The sequence below is a fragment of the Eschscholzia californica genome, unplaced genomic scaffold (genome assembly GCF_041429995.1).
Source record: "Eschscholzia californica isolate CP2 unplaced genomic scaffold, dmEscCali1.0.p SCAF_1, whole genome shotgun sequence".
Classification (NCBI taxonomy): domain Eukaryota; kingdom Viridiplantae; phylum Streptophyta; class Magnoliopsida; order Ranunculales; family Papaveraceae; genus Eschscholzia; species Eschscholzia californica.
Genome location: NW_028238198.1, coordinates 44,890,877 through 44,914,437, shown reverse-complemented (window position 1 = coordinate 44,914,437; position 23,561 = coordinate 44,890,877). Strand labels below are relative to the sequence as shown.

Below are 23,561 nucleotides of genomic sequence, written 5' to 3'. Positions count from 1 at the left end.
GCACTCCACAATTTACTATAGTTGTACCAAACACTTAACTTTGAAATTCTAATCAGAAAATGAGTGTTTTCTTTCCATCGAAAAATGAGTGTTTTCTTTCCCATCGGAAAAAGATGGTTTTCACATGTATCAAACGGACCCTAAGTTTCTTTGGTTAATATCTGTTTATACCCCTTCTTTTGTTATTAGTTATTGTTTATCCCCTTTACCTTTTCCTTTATTGGATGTTGACTCCCGTTAAATTTGTTAAAGTCATTTTTCTATATGATTACGTTTCTCTTTTATTTCATTTATGTATATATATTATTATATTTTGACTATTTTGTCTAGACTCCGTCTACTATCTCTCTCTTTTTTTAACTTTTTTACAAATTTGAGTTGCCTTATTTAAGGACAGACCTCACAGGCTGTCATATTATCTCCCCAACCAAGTCAGTTTACCCGTAGTGATCGAGTTCCGACCGCTCTACGAGTCATGCCATACTCCGACCATCCCCTTGACGCTAACATTCGAATGATGACATTCACGTGCTTATTACTTTTCTCACAAGCTTACTGACTTGACCGTGGGAGTCTCTTTGACCGACACCTTTCGATCAAAGGTCCGTTTCTCTTGGTACCGTATGGAAGGCGCCAACTGAAGGAGAGGCCCCTACGACTTTTCGGGGAGGCGCCTATAGAGGCTGTTTGATTTGATTTGATTTTTTAAACACGTGCGTCTCACGTGACTTACTACATTTGAAACGGACCGATATCATAAAAAAGTAAGAGTCTCACTCCTCAAACAGTATGCCCTCTCTCTCTCCCAAAACCTGAAACATCGAAGAAGAAAAGAAACACACAAGTCCGCCTTGCGTTCTCCGCTCGCTCGAAAGAGCTTCGTTTCTGCCTCATCAATGGCGGTCGTCACCGTCGATTCGTCGTTTAAACATCTGAAACTTGAATCCATACCTTTAATCGACATCGGATCCCTATCTCAATCTGAACTCAACTCTTTATCTCTTTGTTCCAATGACGCTTTCGATCTTCGTTGTTGCGATGACATCGTAATCCCTAAAATCGATCGTTCAGTTTTCAATGAAAGTGCTGGAAGTCGTAAACAAACTTATTCTCGTCTTAATTTCGCTCGTCCTGATTCTGAAATCACCAATATTGGACGTAACCGACGATTCTCTCCTTCTTCTTCTTCTGGTTCTGGACTTATTCCTAAACACCCTTTAGATTCAAACACTGATGTTCATGATCCTGAAATAAAAGAGAATCAAAAGATTGTTACCCTTCTTCGTGAATTGTTTGCAAAAGATAACCCTGGAACTGACCTAGTTCCTTTTCGTCGCCAAACTGATGAAGAAATTTTGCAACCTGAACCCTTAAATGCGGTAAATGGGTTTGTTGCTGAAGAGGTTAATAAGAATGGGGAGAGGAAAAGGAAAAGAGGAAGGAAGAGAAAGGATGAAAATTACTTGTATCAGAAGGAGAAGTTGCATGATTCGAGTAAAGCAATTGTTGAGTTTAATGTTCAAGATAGGGTTTTGGAGGTTTTGAATAGGAAAGGTGAAGTTATTGATCTTAATGTGTTGGGTAATTCGGAAGACCCATTTGATCCAGAATTAAAGAGGAGAACTGTTGGGTTAGAAACAGATGAGCAATTATTAGGGTTTTTGAGAGGGATTGAGGGTCAATGGGCTAGTACAAGGAAGAAAAGGAAAATTATTGATGCTGGTGAATTTGGAGATTTTTTGCCCAATGGATGGAAGGTTTTGCTTAGCCTCAAGAGAAAGGAAGGCCGAGTGTGGTTGCATTGTAGAAGATATATAAGGTTTCTTCTGCATCTTTTTGTTTTCATTTTTTCGTATTAGTTCCCTTATAAGTTATGTGATTATATCCATGTATATCTGCATAAGTATTTTTATATTTCGTTCTCGGTGTTTGACAGTAAAACTTCAATTCTATAATAATCAACCAAAAGAACGAAAAAAGTTCTCATATAGATCAAGTATGGGCATTGGTCGTCTGATTCTTATCCGAGCCTAGTAACAGATCGGGGAGGGTCTAGTTGTTGTTAGGTTGCCTTGAAGAGGGTTACCAGTTGTTAGTGTTACTTATTTGTTTAGATTGAAGTGGACGAGGACATTGGGTGCAGAGAGCGGTGGTATAATAGGATCGAAAATGTCCAGATTTACCACATTTGTTGAATTTATTATTGCGAATATGCGCTCTTCGTCACCTGCCATTCTAGGTCAGTTTTTATGTGTGAAACAAAGGGCGGCGAGGAACCAATTTGGCATATCTTTATGGATATAATGAGACACTAGAAAAATTCTTTCTATAGGTTTTTAAGGCAGTCCATATAAATCTAGAAACAAGTCGATGGTGCAAACTGCGATAGTTCCATTACTTTTGCTAGTTAGTATTATTCCTTTTTCTTGTTTCTTCCTTTTAATACCATTTCTTACGATCGTACAAAGGAACTGTAGTCTTCTCTTTTGGCAGCTATTTGGATACAATTAGTTTAGGGGTATCGCGGTTTTTTTATCTTTAGAGTTAGTTGCTACTGAAAACTCACTTCCATGTATGTCGATATTTCATTCTCTTGGTTTAGCATTTAATTTTCAGGGTGCGTTGCTTTTCTTGTTTTTATTTATACCAGTTTGTGTGTTCATTTGTTTGAATGGAGTTTCAGTTATGACCTTATGCGTCTCTTACATTGTAGATTTATCAAGCTTTAGTTTTATGGCTATGTAACATAACATATTTTACTGTACCGCGTACCCGAATGAATGTACACGGGATGTAAATATGATCGTGGATCGGAAACATTCATATAGAGTTGCCATTTCTATATTTTTAATGATTGTCATTTTAAGCTCCTCTATTCCCATTTATTAAATTTTCATTTTATTATGATTAAGATCAATATCTTAGTTAAATTAAAACTTGGAAATTAATTTCCTTTTTGGTTATTTTCTTGCTACCCGAAACTTTAGATGTAACAAAGTAACAGCATCTTCTACCTTAAGTAGTTGATATATCAGCAGTTATTGGTGCTATCTGATATACCAAAACAGAATTACTATTTGGTTGGCCAATAATACCGACAAATATATTGCCATATTAGCCGAAATGCTTCTATTAATGATCACGCTGCAGCTAATGCGCTACACGTGCTGCACACTCGGTAGTGATAGTAATTCGTATGAGTTAGTTTAAAGACAGTAGAATTAAAAGGATTAGAACTAGGCATTTCAACAAGTAGTGTCCTTTTGTAAAGAAAGGAAGAATTACATTAAGACATAGATAGGAATATACAGAGATGGTGAATTAATAAAGCCCAAAAAACAAGAAATGGGAAAGTAGATTTAAAGACAGTAGAATTAAAAGCATTAGAACGAGGCGTTTCAACAAGTAGTGTCCTTTTGTAAAGAAAGGAAGAATTACATTAAGACATAGATAGGAATATACATAGATGGTGAATAAATAGAGCCCAAAAAACAAGAAATGGAAAAGTAGACCTTTAAGAATAACATTACAAAGTGGACATAAGAGCTTCCCAATTGGTAGTAAAGTCTTTGTAGGTCTATTGCTTCTTCTTACACGACGCGTATGGCAAAGGAAGACAGTCCAATTTGATGGTGTCAAATTCCACCTTATCAGTTATCATTATTGAAAATTGATTTGTTTCTTCCCTTCCGAATGGACCGAATCAAGGCCTGCAGGAAAATCTTTCAAATGTCACTCCTTTGCTTAGAGACTGTCATTGAGTCCCAACTCTGAAGAAAACCATTCAAATTGTTTGCAGACACCCAAGTACCAGTCAAAGAATTCATAAAGACACTCAGCCCGAAGCTAGTTTTCACCGATTCTTCACTACTTCTGCAAAGAATGCATTATTAGTATTGACGAGTGTGGAACCTGGTTTTCGAAGATTTTAAAGCTTATGAATTAAGAGTATCATTTAACCTATTACCAAAACAAAATGAATGTGCTCTGGCTAATAATATCGAGATTATCGACTGATTTATTGTCATGTCAGCCAAAATCCAAGTTCTATTGAAGATTATTAGCTGTATGGTTGTTACTCATTAATTTGTTCGGAATGAGTTTAATGACAGCAGGAATAAACGCTTTCTACTGAGGAGTTTCAAGTAATAGTCATAGACGAGTAGGAATAAAGTTCGAACTCTCTTTTGTTGATTGAATGAGATATTTCTCTATCAGACAAAAATGTAAGTTCTATTAATGATTACTGATTAGTAACTTGTACACGTCACACGAGCGCCTCAGGAGTAGAAGTAAAATCCTTGAAATGCGGCATTTTAACTTTAATTTTAGTGCTTCATTTGCTCTCTCTCTCTCTCTCTCATATCCGTTTTTTTATTTTAATGATTTATCCTGAAATTTTCAGCCCAAATGGGGAGCAACTTGTATCAATGAGAGAAGTTGCTTCAAATTTATGTGGAAATCAAGATAGCAATCAGTCAAATGCTCATCACATTGCTGAAACTTGCGGAGCTAACATCTCTGCATCTTCAAGTGTAAGTAACATGATTTAGTAAACTTGTATGTTTGGTCAACTTTATTCCCTCTGATATAGCAATGTGCTTCAGATTGCTGGTCCTCCACATGGGGATGGAAGGCCAAAAGAAGACTTCAGTAACCATCTGCCATCACCCGCTGCACCTTTACGTATATATGAGCAGAAACAAGTTACTCCATTGAGGGTTGAAAATCTAGCGGAGGTCGAAGTGAAAGTCCACTTGGTATGTCAAAAGTGCAACATGATTTATTACGATAAGGATGAGTTTCTGCACCACTTGTTGACTTCACACCAGAACAAAAACAAGACTAGACTCTGCACAACCATTTCAGATGGAGTTATAATTAAAGATGGAAAATATGAATGCCAATTCTGTCATAAAATTTTCGAGGAAAAGCATCGGTACAATGGACATGTTGGGAACCATGTAAAAGATTATGTCAAGAGGTTTGAAGGATCACAAGGAAAACCAGCACCAAAGGGAATGGAGGCCTCGTCATTAAGTGTAACAACTCAAGTGATCTCCCAGGCAGATGAGGTTGTTGCTTTGAATAAGGCTTCCGAAAAACCCGTGAAAGCAAATGATGAGCTGAATATGGAAGCCCCTTATAGTCTACCAATAGTAGATTCTGTTACAGAGTCTCTTGATGCTAAGTCAAACCGGGACGAGATGAATCTTGAAGCTCTTCATCATATATCAGTTACTGAGCAAGGAACGCCTAGTGCCGAACCTAACAGTGATGAGATGGGTATTGAAGATCCTTATACTACACCAGCTATGGATTCTGCTCCAGGAGATTTTAATGTGAAATCCAGCTCGACGGAGATGTGTGTTGAAGCTCCTTACAGTACACCAGCTGTAGATTCTGTTTTAGGAACTTCTAATGCCAAATATAACCCTGGTGAGACGAGCTTTGAAGCTCCTCGCGGCACAGCAGATATAGATTCTTTCCCGGAAACTTCTAATACGAAATCCAACTCTGACGAGAATGTTGAAGCTTGTCACTCTTCACCAGTTGCAGATTCAATTCCAGGAACTTATAATGTCAAATCTGTTACTGATGAGATGAATATAGAAGCTCCTTATTGTAAACCAGGTATGGGTTCTGTTCCTGAAAATCTTAATGCCAAATTTGGTGAAGATGAAGTGAAAGGTGAAGCTGATGTTGTTACATCAGCTACAGTTTATAATTCAGGAATTTATAATCCGAAACCTAACTCTGCTGAACTTAATGAAGAAGCACCCATTGGTGAAAAAACTGTGACTACTGTTCCTAGAATTTCTCATGCCTTCTCTGATTCTGATAAAGTTAACCTGAAAGCTCATCGTAGTTTGCAAGTTGTGAGTTCAATACCTGATGATACGAATGTAGAAGTCCCTCTTAGCAAACCAGTTACAGATTCTCTTACACGAGCCTCTAATTGCAAAACTAGTGGTGATCGGATGAATGTTGAAGCTCCTCGTAGGACTGTTATGGATTTCGCTTCAGGAACTTTCAGTGCCATGTCTAACCATGATGAGATGAACATTAATGCTCCACACATTAGATCAGTGGCAAATTCTCTTCGAGGAGCTTCTACTTCCAAATCTAATTACGGTGAGATAAATTTTGAAGCTCCTCAAAGTACAAGACTTATGGATTATTCTTCAGGAACGTTTGGAGCCAAATCTAAGTATGAGCTTAATATTGGGTTTGCTGATATTGAGCAGGATAGAGGAATTTTTCCGCAGAGTTTTACTACCAAACCAAATGATCTTACTTCTCATCTTAAACTGGATGCAGATTCCATCCTAGAAAAATCTCCGGCCAAATCCAACTGCGAACTGCATCTTGCTTTTCCTTACAACAAACAAGATGAAAGGGTTAACAAAATGAAGGTGGCTGATGAATCTCGTGATAAGCCATTCGGTGGTTATGAGATTGCTGATGATAAGTTGGGGGAGATCTATGAACCCAAAAATAATTATGTGACATTCAATTTCTGCTTGGATTCTGCATCAGGCTTATCTAATATTGAGCAAAGGGATACTTTTAAAACTTCTGATGACAAATATGCTTTTCGTGCTGCTACTAGTGAAATTGACAAGCATGGACTCGAACAGGAAGCAAGTTTTGGAAGTTGTTGGCTCACACTATCTGGCGGTGAGCAATTTAACGAGGCGTCTACTAGCGTGAATGATGTTTTCTCTTTGTGCTCAAAGGAACCCCAGTTTTCTGAAGCAAAACAATCTGAATATAATGAGCCAAAACGTTCTTTAGGCATGCCTTCTAAGGATGCCTTAACCTCTAATATTGGGATTACAGATGAAGGAAATTTCGTGGAGACTATGGTGGCTAATACATCGATGGAATTTGTTAAATCATCGAACTGTTTCCCCACCTTCAGTATGTTCTCTGACAAGGTACGCCACCATCATATTGCTTTGAGCTAACACTAGATATGTAGGCAAGTCATGTCAATCTTTCAATCATTAAGTAAATAAGTAGGCCATGATTTTGTTTGTGATATATTTGCACAATCACACATTTTCCTACATCATTGACAGTAAACCTGTGAACTATTCTTGGGATCCGAGGGCCCTGAGGGTTGGCTGCAGGGAATGGTGTATATAAGTATTTGTTTTTTCGTTTGCCTCATAATTGCGATATATATCTCCACAACAGCACGGAAATGACACAAAATTGGCTCGTCAAGTTGTTAAAAGACACTTGATATGCTCATTTCTACCTTATGATGTCGGGGATGATCCCTGCTCCTAACCTCCAACTCCTCCACAAAGGAAGATGAGTTGGAAAAACACGCTCCACTTGGAGTGTCTAACCCAAAACAGCTAGAACTTGCATAAAGTAGTCAAGTACACATTGCTAGGTGCGCAAATTGGCCTTAGTGTATTGAAATTTCATATCTGTAGTAAATACCTAAGTTAGATTGTTTTACATCTCATGAGCTGACCAACACCTGCAGTAAGCATCCTTCTTATATTATTGTGATTCTTTTTGAAGTTCATTTTTGTATCCCCATTTTCTTATTCCAAGGAACACGAAGGAGCTGGTTTTCGTTCAGTAGCTCAGAAGGTTGAGAAGGTAAGAGATTTTGAAGCACTGAAGTTGTATGACATGTCGCCATCAAAGTTTACCTTTGGGAATACAGTGGGCCAGGGGTCGAATTCTATGCAGGAACAACCAATGGACATGACTTATGATCTAGAATCTCTTGGCACCCATGATCAGATTGACTGGGCATCTGTACTACCAAATATGGAGACAGGGCAGCAGTTCATTACCACTGTTTGTGTATGGTGTGGTGTCGAATTCAACCTTGATGCTATCGATCCTGCAATTGAATCAGGTTCAGTTGGTTTTATGTGTCCTTCCTGTAAGGCCAAGATCTCTGGACAGCTTAATTATATGGGACAATAGGCTTATCTATCGATGTCGGTAAACTCTGAACATGATCTCTCTCTCTGAACATGATCTCTCTCTCTCCGAACATGATCTCTCTCTCTCCGAACATGATCTCTCTCTCTCTTTCTCTCTCTCTCTCTGAACATGATCTCTCTCTCTCTCTCTCTCTCTCTGAACATGATCTACCTACCTAAGGATGTTGTGTACTCCATAACAGGTAACTTATTTTGTTAGTGTTGCATCATGATTCTGGTATACTATGTGAAAACCTATAATATTAGTGTTGTGGTAGACGGAGATAAGTAAAATGGCCTTCTAGTTAGTGCACAAATATTATGAAAAAACCCCCCTGGGTAGCTGTTACTTCTTCCTATGAATACTTGAATCACAATAGAAAGGTAATGTATTGGGTTATAGTGTTACAGTTGTTACTAGTTTAAAGTGTTACAGTCATTATATTAGGCCTTTTATTGAAATCAAGTACTATTTGGAAACGGACAAATTGTAATTTCTTCTCATATTGCTCTTCTTTAAACCCTATAACCCTATGTCGTAGGTTTTTTGGAAATTCCCCTATGTCTTATTGAATTTGAGACTCTTAACTACATTGCAAATTGAAGCCTTATCTGCTAACTTAGTAGCTTCTGCTATTCATTCGCACAAAAGATTAGAACATACTGCATCTTATACACTGATGTTTATCAGTCACCTTAAGGTTTCAGGCTTCTGTTCCCGCAAAGTATTGATTTGATTGTTTTTCCACTCCAACCTATATTCCTAAGGGATTGCAGATTACATTGCACAAAGGATTCATTTGAAATGTTATTTTAAAAACCACCTGATTACTTCTCCACTAAAGTTTTTGGATCAACTTGCTATTCTCATCTGGATGCCATAAGAGAGGATAAACCAGGAAGGTGATCTTCTTGAAGACCCTTTGCAAGTTAGAAGCCTGGTTAGTGGATTGCAATGTCTAACAATGGCAAGGCCACATATTGCTTTTGGTGTGAGTTACATTGCCCAATATACGGTTGCTCTTAGCACTGCTCATCATCAAATGGCTAAGCGCGTATTGGGGTACCTTAACAGCACTTTGGGTAGGGTTCTAGTATTCACATCCTAGCCGATCATATCTTTCAACTTTTTACCTTTGAGAAAATCATGTTTACGGAATAACGGACATTATTTTGTAGCATGAGGTATTTAACAAGTGGTTAATAATGCTCGTGAAACTAGAATTCATTTTCGTGGAAGACATGAATGGTAAATTCTAACTTTGAGTCTTTGACATTATGAATAAGTTAATGGTTATCTTAGAATTAAAACTCTAAGAAATGAATAATCATATTCTTGAGTGAAGAATATAATGAATGGAAATTGTATTGAGTAAGAGTACAATTATAGTTCATTTGGATTATTTATTTTCAAGTGACATGATATTTTTTATTTTAAAGAATATCACCATGTATTAAGAGAATACAACTACACAAGTTGGTGGATTCATCTTGGGTCCATACATAGATCCTCATGTTGTGAGATGTTGTTGTCTTGGACAACCAAGAAACAAGTGGTGATTTTTTTTTTTGATGAGAGAAACATCGCATTACCAAAACCAAGCGTACAAAGAACAACCAAGAAACTAAAGCAAATCAGAAATAAACGTAGGTACAGAATTTCACACATATCTGCAAGCATTCCTTCTTCCCCATTTGGCAAGCGCGTCTGCAGGAGTATTGCATTCTCTAGGAATAAACGTGAAGATGATGCCCTCGAATTTATCTATAAGGATCTTTATTTGTTGCATAATCTTTACTGCTTGCCAGTGGAGTCCGACACTGTGACCGTTGATAAAATTCATCAAAGATTGATTATCGCTTTCTATATGAGCGTGAGTGATATCCAATTGTAATGCCCATTGGATACTGTAGAGGATGGCTAGGCTTTCACATTCTTCCGCATTTTGGCATCGCACCGAGTCCGCTGCTGCTATAATGAAGGTTGACTCTTCGTCTCTGATGATACATCCAATACCGGCCGGATCTGTAAAGTTGGTAAAAGAGGCGTCGACGTTCAGCTTTAAGTATGGTGTCGATGGAGGTCTCCACGTGCGTTGCTTAGTGTTCTTCCTGCTTTTGTTAGTGGTAATCGTCTCAATCTTGAGAGGGGTGATAGTAGCATTATTAATTCTGTCAATAATTTGTCTCGGGTTTTGTTTGTTTGCATTAAAACAGTTTTCACAACGAGCTTTCCATATAAACCAAAGGATTTTGGCATATTGATTAGTGATTTCCTCGTTTAGGTCTTTCCATTGTTGAATCCATTGATCAGTAGATCTAATTTGATCTGTTCTAACCTGAAAATGAAACCAGATTGCTTTTGCAAACGTGCAGTGAAGCATAGCATGATCTAAAGTTTCGTTTTCATCACAGTTAATGCAAGAGTATGAGTTTCCAATGAATTTGCCTATTTTAGCTTTCACAGGTAAGCTATTAGTACAACACTTCCATAGAAATAGTTTAACTCGAGGGATAGTATTCATGTTCCATATAAAGAACCAGTCGGTTTGATCCTGCATTTGGTTCGTGCTTTCTGTTCTCAAATAATTATACATAGATTTTATGGAATAGTTACCTGATTTTGTTAACGTCCACGTCGGTTTATCCTCTTGATTATTCTGAATATTAATGCTCAGTATTGCTCTGCAAACCTCATTATTAAAGCATTGCTGTAAAATCTGAAAATTCCAACTGTTATTAGTAATAAGCTGCGAAACCCAATTAAGGTTAGACCCACTTTGGTTGGTTATTGGAGGGGGGTGGTTCGGGATCCAAAAATCCTTCCAAATGTTAATATTATCACCTTTATTGATGTCCCAGAAAATCAGACTATCCATATGATTGTATTGCTTTGTAATCGATTTCCAGAGCCAGGAATGATTGGCTTTCGGAGGAGTGGGCTTATGAGTTTTGGGATAGTACTTACTTTTGAGGACGCGAACCCATATGGCATTAGGATTATTGATCATGCGCCAGTTGATCTTGTTAAGGAAGGCCTGATTATCCAGAAGAGGGAGGCGAAGCCCAAGACCACCCATCTTCTTAGGTTTGCAAATAGCTGACCAGTTGATAGTATGGAAAGTTTTGGATTTTCCCCACCAGAAAGTCCTTTGGATGGACACAATGCTGTTACATATGCCTTTCGGGATGGCAAAACACTGCATTTGGTATCGGGGAACGGCCGCTGCGATAGTCGAAATGACTACCGAGCGACCAGCTTGAGAGAGGAGGTTAGTTTGCCATTTGGCAAGCTTGTTTTTAATTTGGGTGAGAAGAGATTGGAAGACCGAGTTTTTGTTTCTGTCGATGAAGAGCTTAGTGCCAAGGTATTTGTCGCCGGTCGAGGATTGATGAACTTTAAGCTCCCGAATAATCATACGCTTGAATTTTGGGTGCGAGTTTTTAGAGAAGAAGATATTGGATTTAGAGTAGTTAATCATCTGACCCGACGCGTCGCTGAATTCTTTCAAAATGTTCTTGAGATTGTGGATATTATCAAGGGAATTTTGACCAAAGATAAGGCAGTCATCGGCAAAAAGAAGATGAGTGATGGTAAGATCTGAATTAACAATAGGGAAGCCGATAAAGGGGTTTTGGCTAGTCTGCTTAACAAGAAGACGGCTAAGACCTTCCATGGCGATCGCAAAGAGGAAAGGCGAAAGAGGGTCACCCTGTCTAATCCCCCGACTAATATTGAAAGTTAAACTGGGGCGTCCGTTTATCAGGACCGCCATGGAGCTAGTGTTGAGACAAGTACTAATAAGCTTAATCCAACTAGGGGAGAATCCCAGCATAAGCATAACTTTCTCCAGATACTGCCACTCAATGCGATCAAAAGCTTTGGACATATCGAGTTTAAGGCCGAAATAGCTTTTCGCTCCTTTAATTTTCTTATAGGAGTGAATTAGCTCTTGGCTTATTATGATATTGTCCGTGATTTGCCTACCAGGAATGTAAGCGGCTTGGAAGGGGGATATGATGTCTGTGAGAGTGGGTTTGAGCCTGTTAGCCAGAATTTTAGTAATGATTTTATAGGTAGTATTGAGAAGGCTTATAGGTCTATAATCTGCCGGAATTTGGGGTGTTTTAGTTTTGGGGATAAGGCAGATGTGAGTATGATTAGACATCGTAGGGAGAGTGGCTTCTCTGAAGAAGAGGGAAACCATCTGGATGAGATCATCTTTGACAGTATCCCAGTTGGCTTGGTAGAATAAGGGGGGATACCCATCCGGGCCAGGAGCTACTCCAGGTTTCAGAGAGAAAGTGGCTTTTCGGATTTCCTCTAGCTCAGGAATGGAGGTTAATATCTCATTTTGGGATTGGGAGATCTGCGGGTTGAAACACTCAATGAGATTGTTAGATAAAGTGGAGCCCACTGAAGAGGAGATATTTTGAAGGTGATTAGCAAAGACAGTGGCAATCTCCGCTTCATCATTGGTCCACGAGTTATCATCCAGTTTGATGGAATGACTTATTTGATTTCTCTAGTCATGTGTGCTAGAAAGAAGCTCAGTGATGAATATTTTGAGAAACTACATGAGACAAATTGTAGACGGTTGAGAAACTATTACTCATAAAATATTTTTGCCAAAATTAGTGCCGTCAATTGTTGTTCATGTGAAGTTATGGTTGATTATATTAAGTCAATTTTGTACCTAGAGTAATATTTTCTAATGTTGTTATCTAGACTAATATTCTTTAATGATTTCCGAGTTATCTAGAGAACTTATCTCTAAAGAAAAAGAAATGGGCTAAGGTCTGTGAATGAAGGTTGATCGCCTTTAACGGGAACCCAACTTATGTATTGAAATAGATAGACAAAGTTCAACGGGTACTAACAAGTTAAAGCTTTCGCGATTATGGAATACTAGCATTTTATAATCTCCCATTTCTAAACTAGTATTGATTTTTTTGCAAGACGAAGGATGAATGAAAATTCTTAATAAGTCCAAATTTTAAGTGGTGCCTCGCGGAAACACCTCATGTGGACTTACCTAAGTGAGTGTGGAAATCAGGCCGTTTCCTAAGAAAATAAGACCGTTTTCTGAAGAAGACTCATGAAAGGGATATTGCACATGGCCATTAACGTGCGGAGTATGAACACTCTGATTCACCGAAACAAGTATGTGCGATGACTCCGGTTTTATCACTAAAGGATCCTTGGTTCAAGATATGTTTACCATAGCATTCTGATAAATCTTTGAGTTGTCTGCACTAAATGAAGGTTCAAATCCATAAGATACCTATCATGTATGTACAAGTTTCTACGATAAAGCCAAAGTTGTTTGTTTTTCTTGATTTTTTTTTTTTTTATGTTTTGTTTTGGTTGAGTTATTTTATAACTTTCAAATTTTCGAAAATGGTGGGGGAATGTTGAAATTTTTTCAAAAATTTATAGATAGAGGGACTATTGGAGGGAAGTGTCTGTTTAAGTGAAAGGAATAACCTCCCATGCACTTGGACGTTAACATTATAGGTGTACCCATTCAATTTGAAAGGTCATAAGATCTCCCATGTGAGTGGATGCAATTATATCTCTCCAATTTTATAAATTGGTTGTCATCATGTTGAATTGGTCAGAGACATGAAATCCCGACTCCATCTCTCTCTCTCTCTCTCTCTCTTTTCTATTTGATTCATAAGTGAAGGCGTGTTTTTGGTTATTTTGTTATACGAATTTTTTGGCCAAGTCAGTGTCGTTTTCTCTTTGTCTTTATCGGTCATATATTTCGAAGTGTTCTTGGTCTTGGTCAAAGCGTACATACTTTGAACCAAGCAGTTGTTGAAGGGCTTCATCGCATCCTGAAGGCATAATTCCTGATCCGTTGTGTACTCGTGGTTTCATACTAAAAGGGGGTGAATTACTGTCTAAAAGAATCGATATTATCGAGCTTTGAAGTCTAGTGATCAATATTATTTTATTCATCGATTATTTTCCACATTCCATTTCAACTTAAACGACGATTTTCCAACAAATAACTCTGTTTAGTACATATGTCACTCAACTACTATAGCTTCCACTGGAACTCTGCAAGATGGAACGTCTAGGATTCCCTCTATTAAAGACTTTTCAGCGAATTCCCTCTGTAAAGCATTAGATGAACAAGCCAGCTCAAGTGTTCTCCCATTCACGACCTACGTATGGAGCAACCGAACAAGTCAATCCCATCCATGTTTTCATTCCTTGTCTTGCACAAATCACTGCCTACTATGGATAGACTAGTCAAGTAAGGAAGTTTTAACCCAAACAGAAGTTTGAAGAGTCCATTGATTATATTCTCTTACACTGCTCCTTCTCATCAAAAATCTGGAAAGGTATGAGTCGGACGGACTGAAATGAAACTCATTGATGCATTCTAATGTTTCTCAGGTTATTCGTGATTGGAAGACTAACTGAAAGATTTAGGTTTTGGTTGAGGAAAACCATATACCTCTATATTTATTTATAGGGTTATTTCCCTAATGGCCCCCTACTTTGTGACCAGCTTCCTGCCTGGCCCCCAACTTTACAAGAAATACCCATATGGCCCCCTTCCGTTATAACACCGTCACTCTCTCTCCTCCATCATGTTTTCTCTCTCTGCCAACTCACGCCACATCATCTGTTACGCCACCTCATCACATTCTCCGACAAAAGTCGCCGGCCGGCCAAATTCCCGGCCGGCGACCTTCAATTTTTTTCTCTCTCTCTAAAAAAAAAAAAATTTTTTTTTTTTTAAATTTCCTCTCACATCTCTCTCTCTCTAAACTCCGGCGAAGGGGGTTTCCCTTCGCCGGAGCTGTTCGTGATGAACAGACCAGGTCTGTTCATCACGAACAGATCTGGTGTTCGTGACGAACAGACCAGGTCTGTTCATCACGAACAGACCAGGTCTGTTCATCACGAACAGATCTGGTGTTCGTGACGAACATACCAGGTCTGTTCGTGACGAACAGATCTGGTGTTCGTGACGAACAGATCTGGTGTTCGTGACGAACAGACCCAGATCTGTTCGTGATGAACAGACCTGGTCTGTTCGTCACGAACAGACCTGGTCTGTTCATTCTGCTGTTCGTGACGAACAGACCTGGTCTGTTCATCACGAACAGATCTGCTGTTCGTGACGAACAGACCGGTCTGCTCATCACGAACAGCTCCGGCGAAGGGAAACCCCCTTCGCCGGAGTTTAGAGAGAGAGAGAGAGATGTGAGAAGAAATAAAAAAAAAATTATTTTTTAGAGAGAGAGAAAAAAAATTGAAGGTCGCCGGCCGGAAATTTGGCCGGCCGGCGACCTCTGCCGGAGAAGGTGATGAGGTGGCGTAATAGATGATGTGGCGTGAGTTGGCAGAGAGAGAAAACATAATGGAGGAGAGAGAGTGACGGTGTTATAACGGAAGGGGGCCATATGGGTATTTCTTGTAAAGTAGGGGGCCAGGCGGGAAGCTGGTCACAAAGTAGGGGGCCATTAGGGAAATAACCCTTATTTATACTAGAAGCGAATTACAATAGATGGAAATAAATAACGTAGATATAGAAATAATCCTAATTCTAATATATTCATATCTTGGAGATATATATGAGAATATTTCCTTTGAACTTCTTGGGTAGGAATATTTGACTTGAATACCTCTTTTACCCTTATTACCCTCCCGCAAATTGAACGGAGGATCAAACCAAAAGTTCAATTTGGAAAATAACTTCATGGGAAGAAACTTCATGATATGATTCTTCAACATATAATTCATTGCAATGGATTGGTTGTTAAGAAGCTTTTGTCTGGTGTAGATAACACAAATAACCAAGTAATTTAGGACAGTCGTAACGAGCAAACATGACATAATCACAATGGATTCAGAGGTCATTTAATAAAAAGGTTGCACTTAGTGAGCATAACCACTCTAGGTTCAGAGGCCCATGGCAACAAGATTGCACTTAGTGAACATAATCACAACGGATTCAGAAGTTCATGGCAAAAATAATCAGCGTGAAAACTGAGGTAATAATCGACGACCGAGAAGATTACCCGACTGGGAAGAAACAAAATAACTGCTCCTGCCAAAACTGCCCCTTTTTACGATTCTTTTATGATACCGATTTTCCACCAGCACATAACTAACTTGAATAATAAACCATTAACATGAATCGAGTAACACTATGAAGATCATCCTGAATATCTTTCTTTAAATTGATTATGATCTATTTAGTAGCAACTACTCCCATATAATTATCATCCAAACTACGATTTGTTGAATCAAATATAATGAAAATACTAAAATAAACCTAACTTAATTGAAACTGGTAAAGAAAAAAAATTAATGATTCCGGCGGACGATAGTCATTGAAGCGGCTACCGCCGCCGGTTAAGCGGAAGCAAAATAAGATCGAAACTATACTCGTTTGAGTTTTCTAGGCTCTTATACCATGAAAGATTTAGGTTTTGGTTGAGGAAAACCATATACCTCTATATTTATTTATACTAGAAGCGAATTACAATAGATGGAAATAAATAACGTAGATATAGAAATAATCCTAATTCTAATATATTCATATCTTGGAGATATATATGAGAATATTTCCTTTGAACTTCTTGGGTAGGAATATTTGACTTGAATACCTCTTTTACCCTTATTACTAACAAGAACAGGGATAGGAAGAGCTTCCTTTCCCTTTGCACTCCTGCCGCAGTCATTTGGAACATCTGGGTTGAAAGGAACAAAGACGAATGATACTCTATTTAATACACATTTCACTCTTAAATCTAATAGAAAAGAAGTGTTAAAAAAAAAAAAATTCTATTGATTTAAAGTTTGAATTTTGCTGAATTGACATTAGAGACACTTAAATGACACACTAAGTTTAGACTGTATTCTTGAGAGTGATCGCTAAAATAATTACCTCAACATCATCATTGAGTGTTCTATTGGACATTTTTTTTAACAAAATCTCTAATATTTCCTATATGGCAATTTAAGTTTTAGAATTTGAGTGTCTCATTGTAGATGCTTTTAGCGGAAAAAAAATCTTATTAAGATTAGATAGCAGACTTAGCAGTGTAAAAAAAGTTTGGACAATATTGATTTGAATGCTTTTACTTCAGGACGTATCAGTACCGCGTTTACATTAAAATAAATTGCCTTGTCAAGGGATACCTTACCGTCTCTTTAAATGGTTGAGGTTTGTATAAGAGGATGATGACCAGTACTGGCTTAATCAAGGGTGTAGAGTTTATGATCGTGGGGCGGTTTAGGCTCGTTTTCCACCTGATCCACAGTATCCAAAGATAATGTCTTTTAAGATGTTAGAAACTATTAGCGGAGCAAATTAGACACAATGACATTTTTTATCAACTCATTAGGAAAACCTTAGATATATGTTCGGTTTATTTTCTTAAATTTATGTTCATATAATTCTTATGTGTTTCCATTAACGATAGTCGATAAGTCGTACAATAAGAAGTTAAGAACCATGTAACTTTACTCGGGCAACAAGAGAAAATGACAGGAACCGACATTTGAGGGTAGTATGTGATGAGATTCAGCCATGAAAAATGTTTTTTGTAGCTGACTTGTTCATCTAATGCTCTCTAGAGGGAATTCACTGAAAGTCCTCTGGTGGAGGGGATCCAAGACCTTTCATCCTGAGAAGCCGCAAGGGTGGTTGTGACAGATTAGGTTGCGCATAAAAACTCAGATAATTGTTGCACTTGCACTTCTGAGTTCTTAATAGGACTCGAGAGATACGAATTTCAAACGTCTTCCGCAAAACTACCACTCTTACAATCTAGGATCGATGCATATTTTTGTTTGGAGGCTCGCCAAATGGAACAAGTCATGAAGTCGTCTTCCGCAAATCTTTTCAGTGGATGACATAGTCATTAAGTCTAAAGCTTCAATTTCTTCTAGGCAGTAAGCAAGTTTGGAACAAGGGTATGCTATTCTCAAATTATGTAAGAAATTGGGATGTTTTGATTATAGTATAAACCTCTTTGTAATCTTTCTTTCTTTTGGTTTTTGTTTTGGAGTAGTTAGTCTTCTCAACTAACTATTTCTCCTCTCTTTCTTATCCATGAATCTATCGTACTTTTTCCAAAAAAATGTCTTATATAGTACAAAAATGATTGGGGGACTCTCAAGCATACTTCGTAGCATATTCCATGTCTGAGTTGGCTAATTAGACAAGGGGTATCTTGGTCTTTTTTTTGAATAAGATGATTGAATTAAGAGGAAAAGGGAAAGGAATGTACAAGTCTAAAAGGCGAAAACGACCAAGATACCCCATGAAAAGGTATCTTGGTCTTTTCAGTCTTAAAGGACCAAAATATCTCTTGTCCTATTAGGGAGAATACACCATGGAGTCCCGGAACGATGGTAAAGGAAGATGCTAAAAGTTTAACTACCATGGTTATAAATTACCGGAATTTTATGTTGAAACTTAATAATATAGTGTTAAAATTATCCATCTGCATAAAGAATATAAGAGATTGGTCTATCTCTATATTAAGAGTCTTATGCAAAATCAGTATTTATATAATATCGTAAAGGAAGATGCTAAAAGTTTAACAATCATTGCTAGAAAGAATGGGATTTCAAAGTGTGAGCAATAATAAGATACTAGATCAATATAGTGTTAAAATTTTGTATATGTATAAAAATAAAACAAATTGGTTTTCCTGGTTAACAAGAGTTTAGGGCCAATTGGGTAATTGGCCAAAGGAGTAATGTATGTATCACATAATTCCTTCAAACTTGATTGATGGAACATCATTATCATCGTTATTACCACTATCCTCACCATCATTATCATTAATATCATCATCACAGTACTCGTCCTCGTCGTCGTCGTCATCGTCATCATCACTGTCATCCTCATTGCAAATATTGTGTTTTTCATGCATTAAATAAAGGCATAGAGAGTCATAAGCCAGAGAATTACTCTGGTTGAGATCGTCAATTATTTTTAGGTCTTTTTGATATACTTCAGGAAGTAAGTGTGGTGGGACTCCTTCCTCTTCACGCTCCCATTCTTCCACATCAAGATTATTTTCGTTACAATCTATACCAGCCATAGCTAAAGCTTCAAGTGATATCATCGATCTGTATGTATCTCTCTAAAACTAAGTTTGGTTTAGTTTTGAATTTTGATAAGGTAGAGTGATATAAACTAACTTGAGAGAGATATTGTGATTTGAATGTTTAAGAAGCTAGCTAGGGGGTCAAATACATATATATATATAGGTAAAGGTAGAACGAATAGTATACAGAAAAGGATATTCACGGATTTCATTCAAACTTGAAAAATATTCATATCAAACTTAATTAACTCGTGATCGATCTCTTCATTCAAACAAGACTCTCTCTCTCTCTCTCTCTTGTCGAGACCCAATGGAACTCTAATTTTATTTCCTAAACTCAGTCTAACTTGGATTACAAGGAAACCTGAATAGAGGGCACCAATTTCTTTTTCTTTTCTTTTTTTTTTTGTCGAAAGAGGGCACCAATTTGGGTTAATTTGCATTAGAACCCCATTTATTTAGTGATATTAGGATTTTACCTCCAAAATCAAAAGTGTTCTGGCGTTAACCCCCAATTCGCCTTTTTTCGTCTTTTTCACGTTAAGTGGTTCGTGTGTGAATCACACGCGTGATTCGTGACCAAACTGTCCCTCAGACTATCCTCCATCTAATCTAACAGTGACCATTTCATCTCGTGATCAACGATCCAGTTATGATATTTCAAAATACCCGTTGAAATATCATCCCCAAACCACCCCCAAAAGCTCCAAAGGTAAGAACCCTAAAGGCTTATAAAAAGCAAGACCTTCACTCGATGGATGACGAGGTTTTGGGAGGGTTGAAACAAGGAAGTGAGTTCATTGTTGCCAAAACGATGGGAGGAGGAGATAAGTCTAGTTCATCAACTGAGGTATAATCTGTTCTCTTCTATTTTTGGTTGGGGGTCCTTCCCTAAGACATATTTGTAGCAAATAACATTCAAAAGGTTTCAACTTTACAAAAAAACTAAGATTCAAAACATAACTAACTTTTATAGCTCCAAAAGTGCATGTTACATAAACCTAACAAGACTTAACATAGTTCCTGTTAGATACCTAACACATCTTTCTTAGTTTCCAAACCTACTGTTCTTCACAAAATGATCAAACTTAACAAGTTTTGATAAAACCAACCTAATGTTCTTCAGAAAATGATCAACTTTCTAAACATTACTATCTTTTCAACAAAAAAAAGCAAAACTATAAGTATGTTCTTCACAAAATGATCAAACTTAACAAGTCTGCAAACTACTTCTTCCCTGCTTTTCTTGGCAGTAACTTAGAAGGCCTAAATACTTGGTTCATGGGTATTGTTGGGTGACCTGCCAAACAAGGTTCTGCATCCTGGGTTTGCTGTAGATGTTGATGGTTGGGTTGTGGATGTTGATGGTTGAGTTGTGGTGATGGGCTGTTGTGTGGAAGGTGTAGCACCATTCATTCCCCTAGGCAGAGTTGGTGGGGGTCTTTGTGGTTGTGATTGACCACCCTTGCAGGTCCTACTGTTGTGACACACACCACCACATCTCCTGCACTTCTTTGGCTGCTTTTGGCTGGAAGGTCCTTCATTTACACCTCTCCTCCTTTGCTTCCTTGGCCCCCCAACTAGCCTAACTATGATGGGTTGAAGAACTTCATACATTGACTACATACACGACCAACACATCACATAAACAATCATTAGGATGAAAATAACAAAGAAATATTCATCAAAGAAATATAGCAACACTTACTTCACCCCTGTCTTTGCTTTGCTTCATTGGAGTTATAAATCCACCATATGTAATTAGGTAAGTGTTTACCTTGTGATAATCACTACAATACCTATCAATGAATTAAGAAATGTCAAAAAGGTTTACACATGTTGTAATCTTAAACTACAAATGATTAAAGAATTGTCAAAAAAGTTAAAAGTTCTTACTCTGCCCATGATCTCCTCGTTTGCATGATGATAGGGACAGCATGAATGCATGGGATTCCAGTAAGATCCCATAAACAACAGAAACAACTCAAGTTAGCCAAGTTCACAGTTCTTCTATTTGCAGTATTCACCTCATACGCATTAAAAAGATGGTCACTGGCTCCTTGGATTCTAAACTTGTTTATGCTCTTTTGATACCCATCTATTACCCTTTTGGCCCTTGGTACAATCCCATTGGGATCCCACTGTCTAGCTGTTTTTCTTCTCTCATAAAGCAAAGACATCATCATCAAGTGTTTATCTATCATAGATGACAATGGTAAATTTCTCAACTCTCCTATCCAACTACTGAAGCTTTCTGAAAGATTATTTGTAATATGCTCACACTTAGTTCCTTGATCAAAAAAAGCTCTACACCATGAACTAACTTCACACCTATGTAGCCAAAGAGATGCAGCTTCATTGTCTTTCTTCAATTGATCTGCCCACAATTGGTAATCTTCTCTTTTATTTGCCTTGGCTGCCCCCAAGCCAAATGCATAAGATCCTGACCACCATAAGTCTTTTTAAAATTCTTATACATGTGCCGAAAGCAAAATCTATGAGGATTGTTAGGAAATAGTTGTGCAACAACCTGTATTAACCCCTTTTGCCTATCAAAGATAAGAGTGAGTAGTTTTGGATGCATTCTTACATGTTCACCTAGTTGGCTTAAGAAGTCATACCAAGTTTCAAAGCTCTCTGACTTGCAAATGTAGATGGCCAATGGATATAACCCATTATTCCCATCCAAGGCAGTTGCAGACAAACACACACCATCATACTTCCCTTTCAAAAAGCAGCCATCCGATCCAATAACAGGCCTACACCCCTTCACAAAACCATCTAAAAATGGCTTAAATGCAATGCACATGTTTTTGAATGTATGATCAAAATCAGACCTTGCACATGTAGCCATAGAGCCAGGGTTAGCAGCAAGTAAGTTCATGCACATGGCAGGTGCCATTTTGTAACCATCCTCATAGTTACCAAATATCCTCTCAAGAGCTATGACCCTAGCTCTCCAAGCAGTCCAATAACTTATCTCAACCACAAACTCTTTCCACATTGCAGCCTTGATGTTTGTGGGATTAAAGTTTCTTGGCTTATGTGATCTAATTGTTTCCTCTAAAACTTCAGCTACAAACATACAATCAGCCGTTTTGTTCTTCAATCTAGAGTTATGCTCACAAGTGTGGGTATTGTCAAGTTGTTTCAAAACAATTGAGCCTTTGTCCTTCACACTCTTCCTTGCATAGAAGAACCAAGGACAACCACTGTCCGCATTAACACATTTGGCTCTTAACCTGTATTCCTCATTTTTGATGTATTCGAACTCAAATCTTTGGTCCACAGCATATCTTCTCAAGAACTTCCTTGCTTCAAGTATATTATCCCAAATAAAACCTACTGTTAGCACATCCTTAGCAAGCTCAGGCCTTTGGTGGTCCAAAGACTCTTCATTGGTGTAAATGTTGGCCGACTCTTGCACAAATTCATTAAACTCTTCAGTTCTTGGTCTATAACTATTTTCATCTAAATCTACATCTTGTTCTTGCTCAATCTGTTCACTGTCCTTACTTGGTCATAATCATCATCACGTGATGAATTATAAATAAGATAGCTGTCTTCTACAGGGAGATCATCCAACTCATCTGGCACACCCTCAGTCTGAGGGTCTTGAGGGATTTGAGGTTTTGAAGTCACATTAGTTTCATTTGTCAAGTTTGGTTCTAGAATGGGCACTGGCTCCATGGGATCAAAACCATCCAAGTTGGGCATATCATCTAACTCTTCTTCAATAAGATCAACAAACTCTGAGTTGACATCATAAACTTTCTTCTTTCCCTCATCCTTCTTCCACTATCTGGCACATCTTCACTACCAACCAAATCACTATCCTTGGTAGGACTTGATACTTCATACAATTTCTTCCTAACAACACTAGAATTCAATAAGCAAGGGGTCATCTTCTTCACTGTTTTTATACCCTGTCCAACTGGAGTTGAGTTGAGTGGTGGACTGTGGTCAAGAAACAATTGTGCTCTTCCTCTTGAATCAAGGTCCCGTTCAGTCCACCATGTTAGCAAATCTGCCTTTTTAAGTACTTTACACATACTACCCTTTTTCAAGTAAAAAAAGTTCATGTTATGCCCAACTAGATCTTTGTCCCTACTTACCATCCCTTAAACCAAGTCAATCATGTTAAGCTCGTCTCCATCAACATTTGGAATGAAGGCAATTTTTCCACTCATATAGCATCACAACTCCAATAATGTTTTTTAAGAAAAATATAACTCTTCCAATGACCATCATAATTTACTACCAACATTCTTTTGCCAAGTTCTCTGCTAGGCCTACAGACATGAACAGATGATAGCATATAATCATAAAAATCAACAAGTACATGAAGCAGAGTCTTATATGACTCTTGGCAAAAGAAGCAGACTCTTATATGACAAGAACATGAGACACAATATTATGAACATCTAAAAACCCTAAACAGAGCCTAAAACCCTTATATGATATACATGGAAAAAGTCTAAAAACCCCTCTATGATATACAACTAAGAG

General features: G+C 37.9%; 2 protein-coding genes across 2 annotated transcripts; one reads left to right on the top strand and one right to left on the bottom strand.

The window, feature by feature from the left end:
* Positions 1–706: 706 nt before the first annotated feature.
* Positions 707–8,438, top strand: LOC147567092 (uncharacterized). The gene is made up of 4 exons (XM_086653717.1): positions 707–1,819; positions 4,406–4,535; positions 4,608–6,941; positions 7,576–8,438. The coding sequence occupies exons 1-4, from the start codon at positions 897–899 to the stop codon at positions 7,957–7,959; spliced, it is 3,771 nt and encodes a 1,256-aa protein (XP_086509843.1). The 5' UTR covers positions 707–896; the 3' UTR covers positions 7,960–8,438.
* A 12,861-nt stretch (positions 8,439–21,299) lies between these two features.
* LOC147567091 (uncharacterized) lies at positions 21,300–23,170 on the bottom strand. Its single transcript, XM_086652359.1, has 3 exons — positions 22,873–23,170; positions 22,623–22,783; positions 21,300–22,563 (listed from the first exon to the last, which is right to left on the bottom strand). Exons 1-3 carry the CDS (start codon positions 23,168–23,170, stop codon positions 21,421–21,423), a joined length of 1,602 nt encoding a protein of 533 aa, XP_086508485.1. The 3' UTR covers positions 21,300–21,420.
* Between the last annotated feature and the right edge of the window lie 391 nt (positions 23,171–23,561).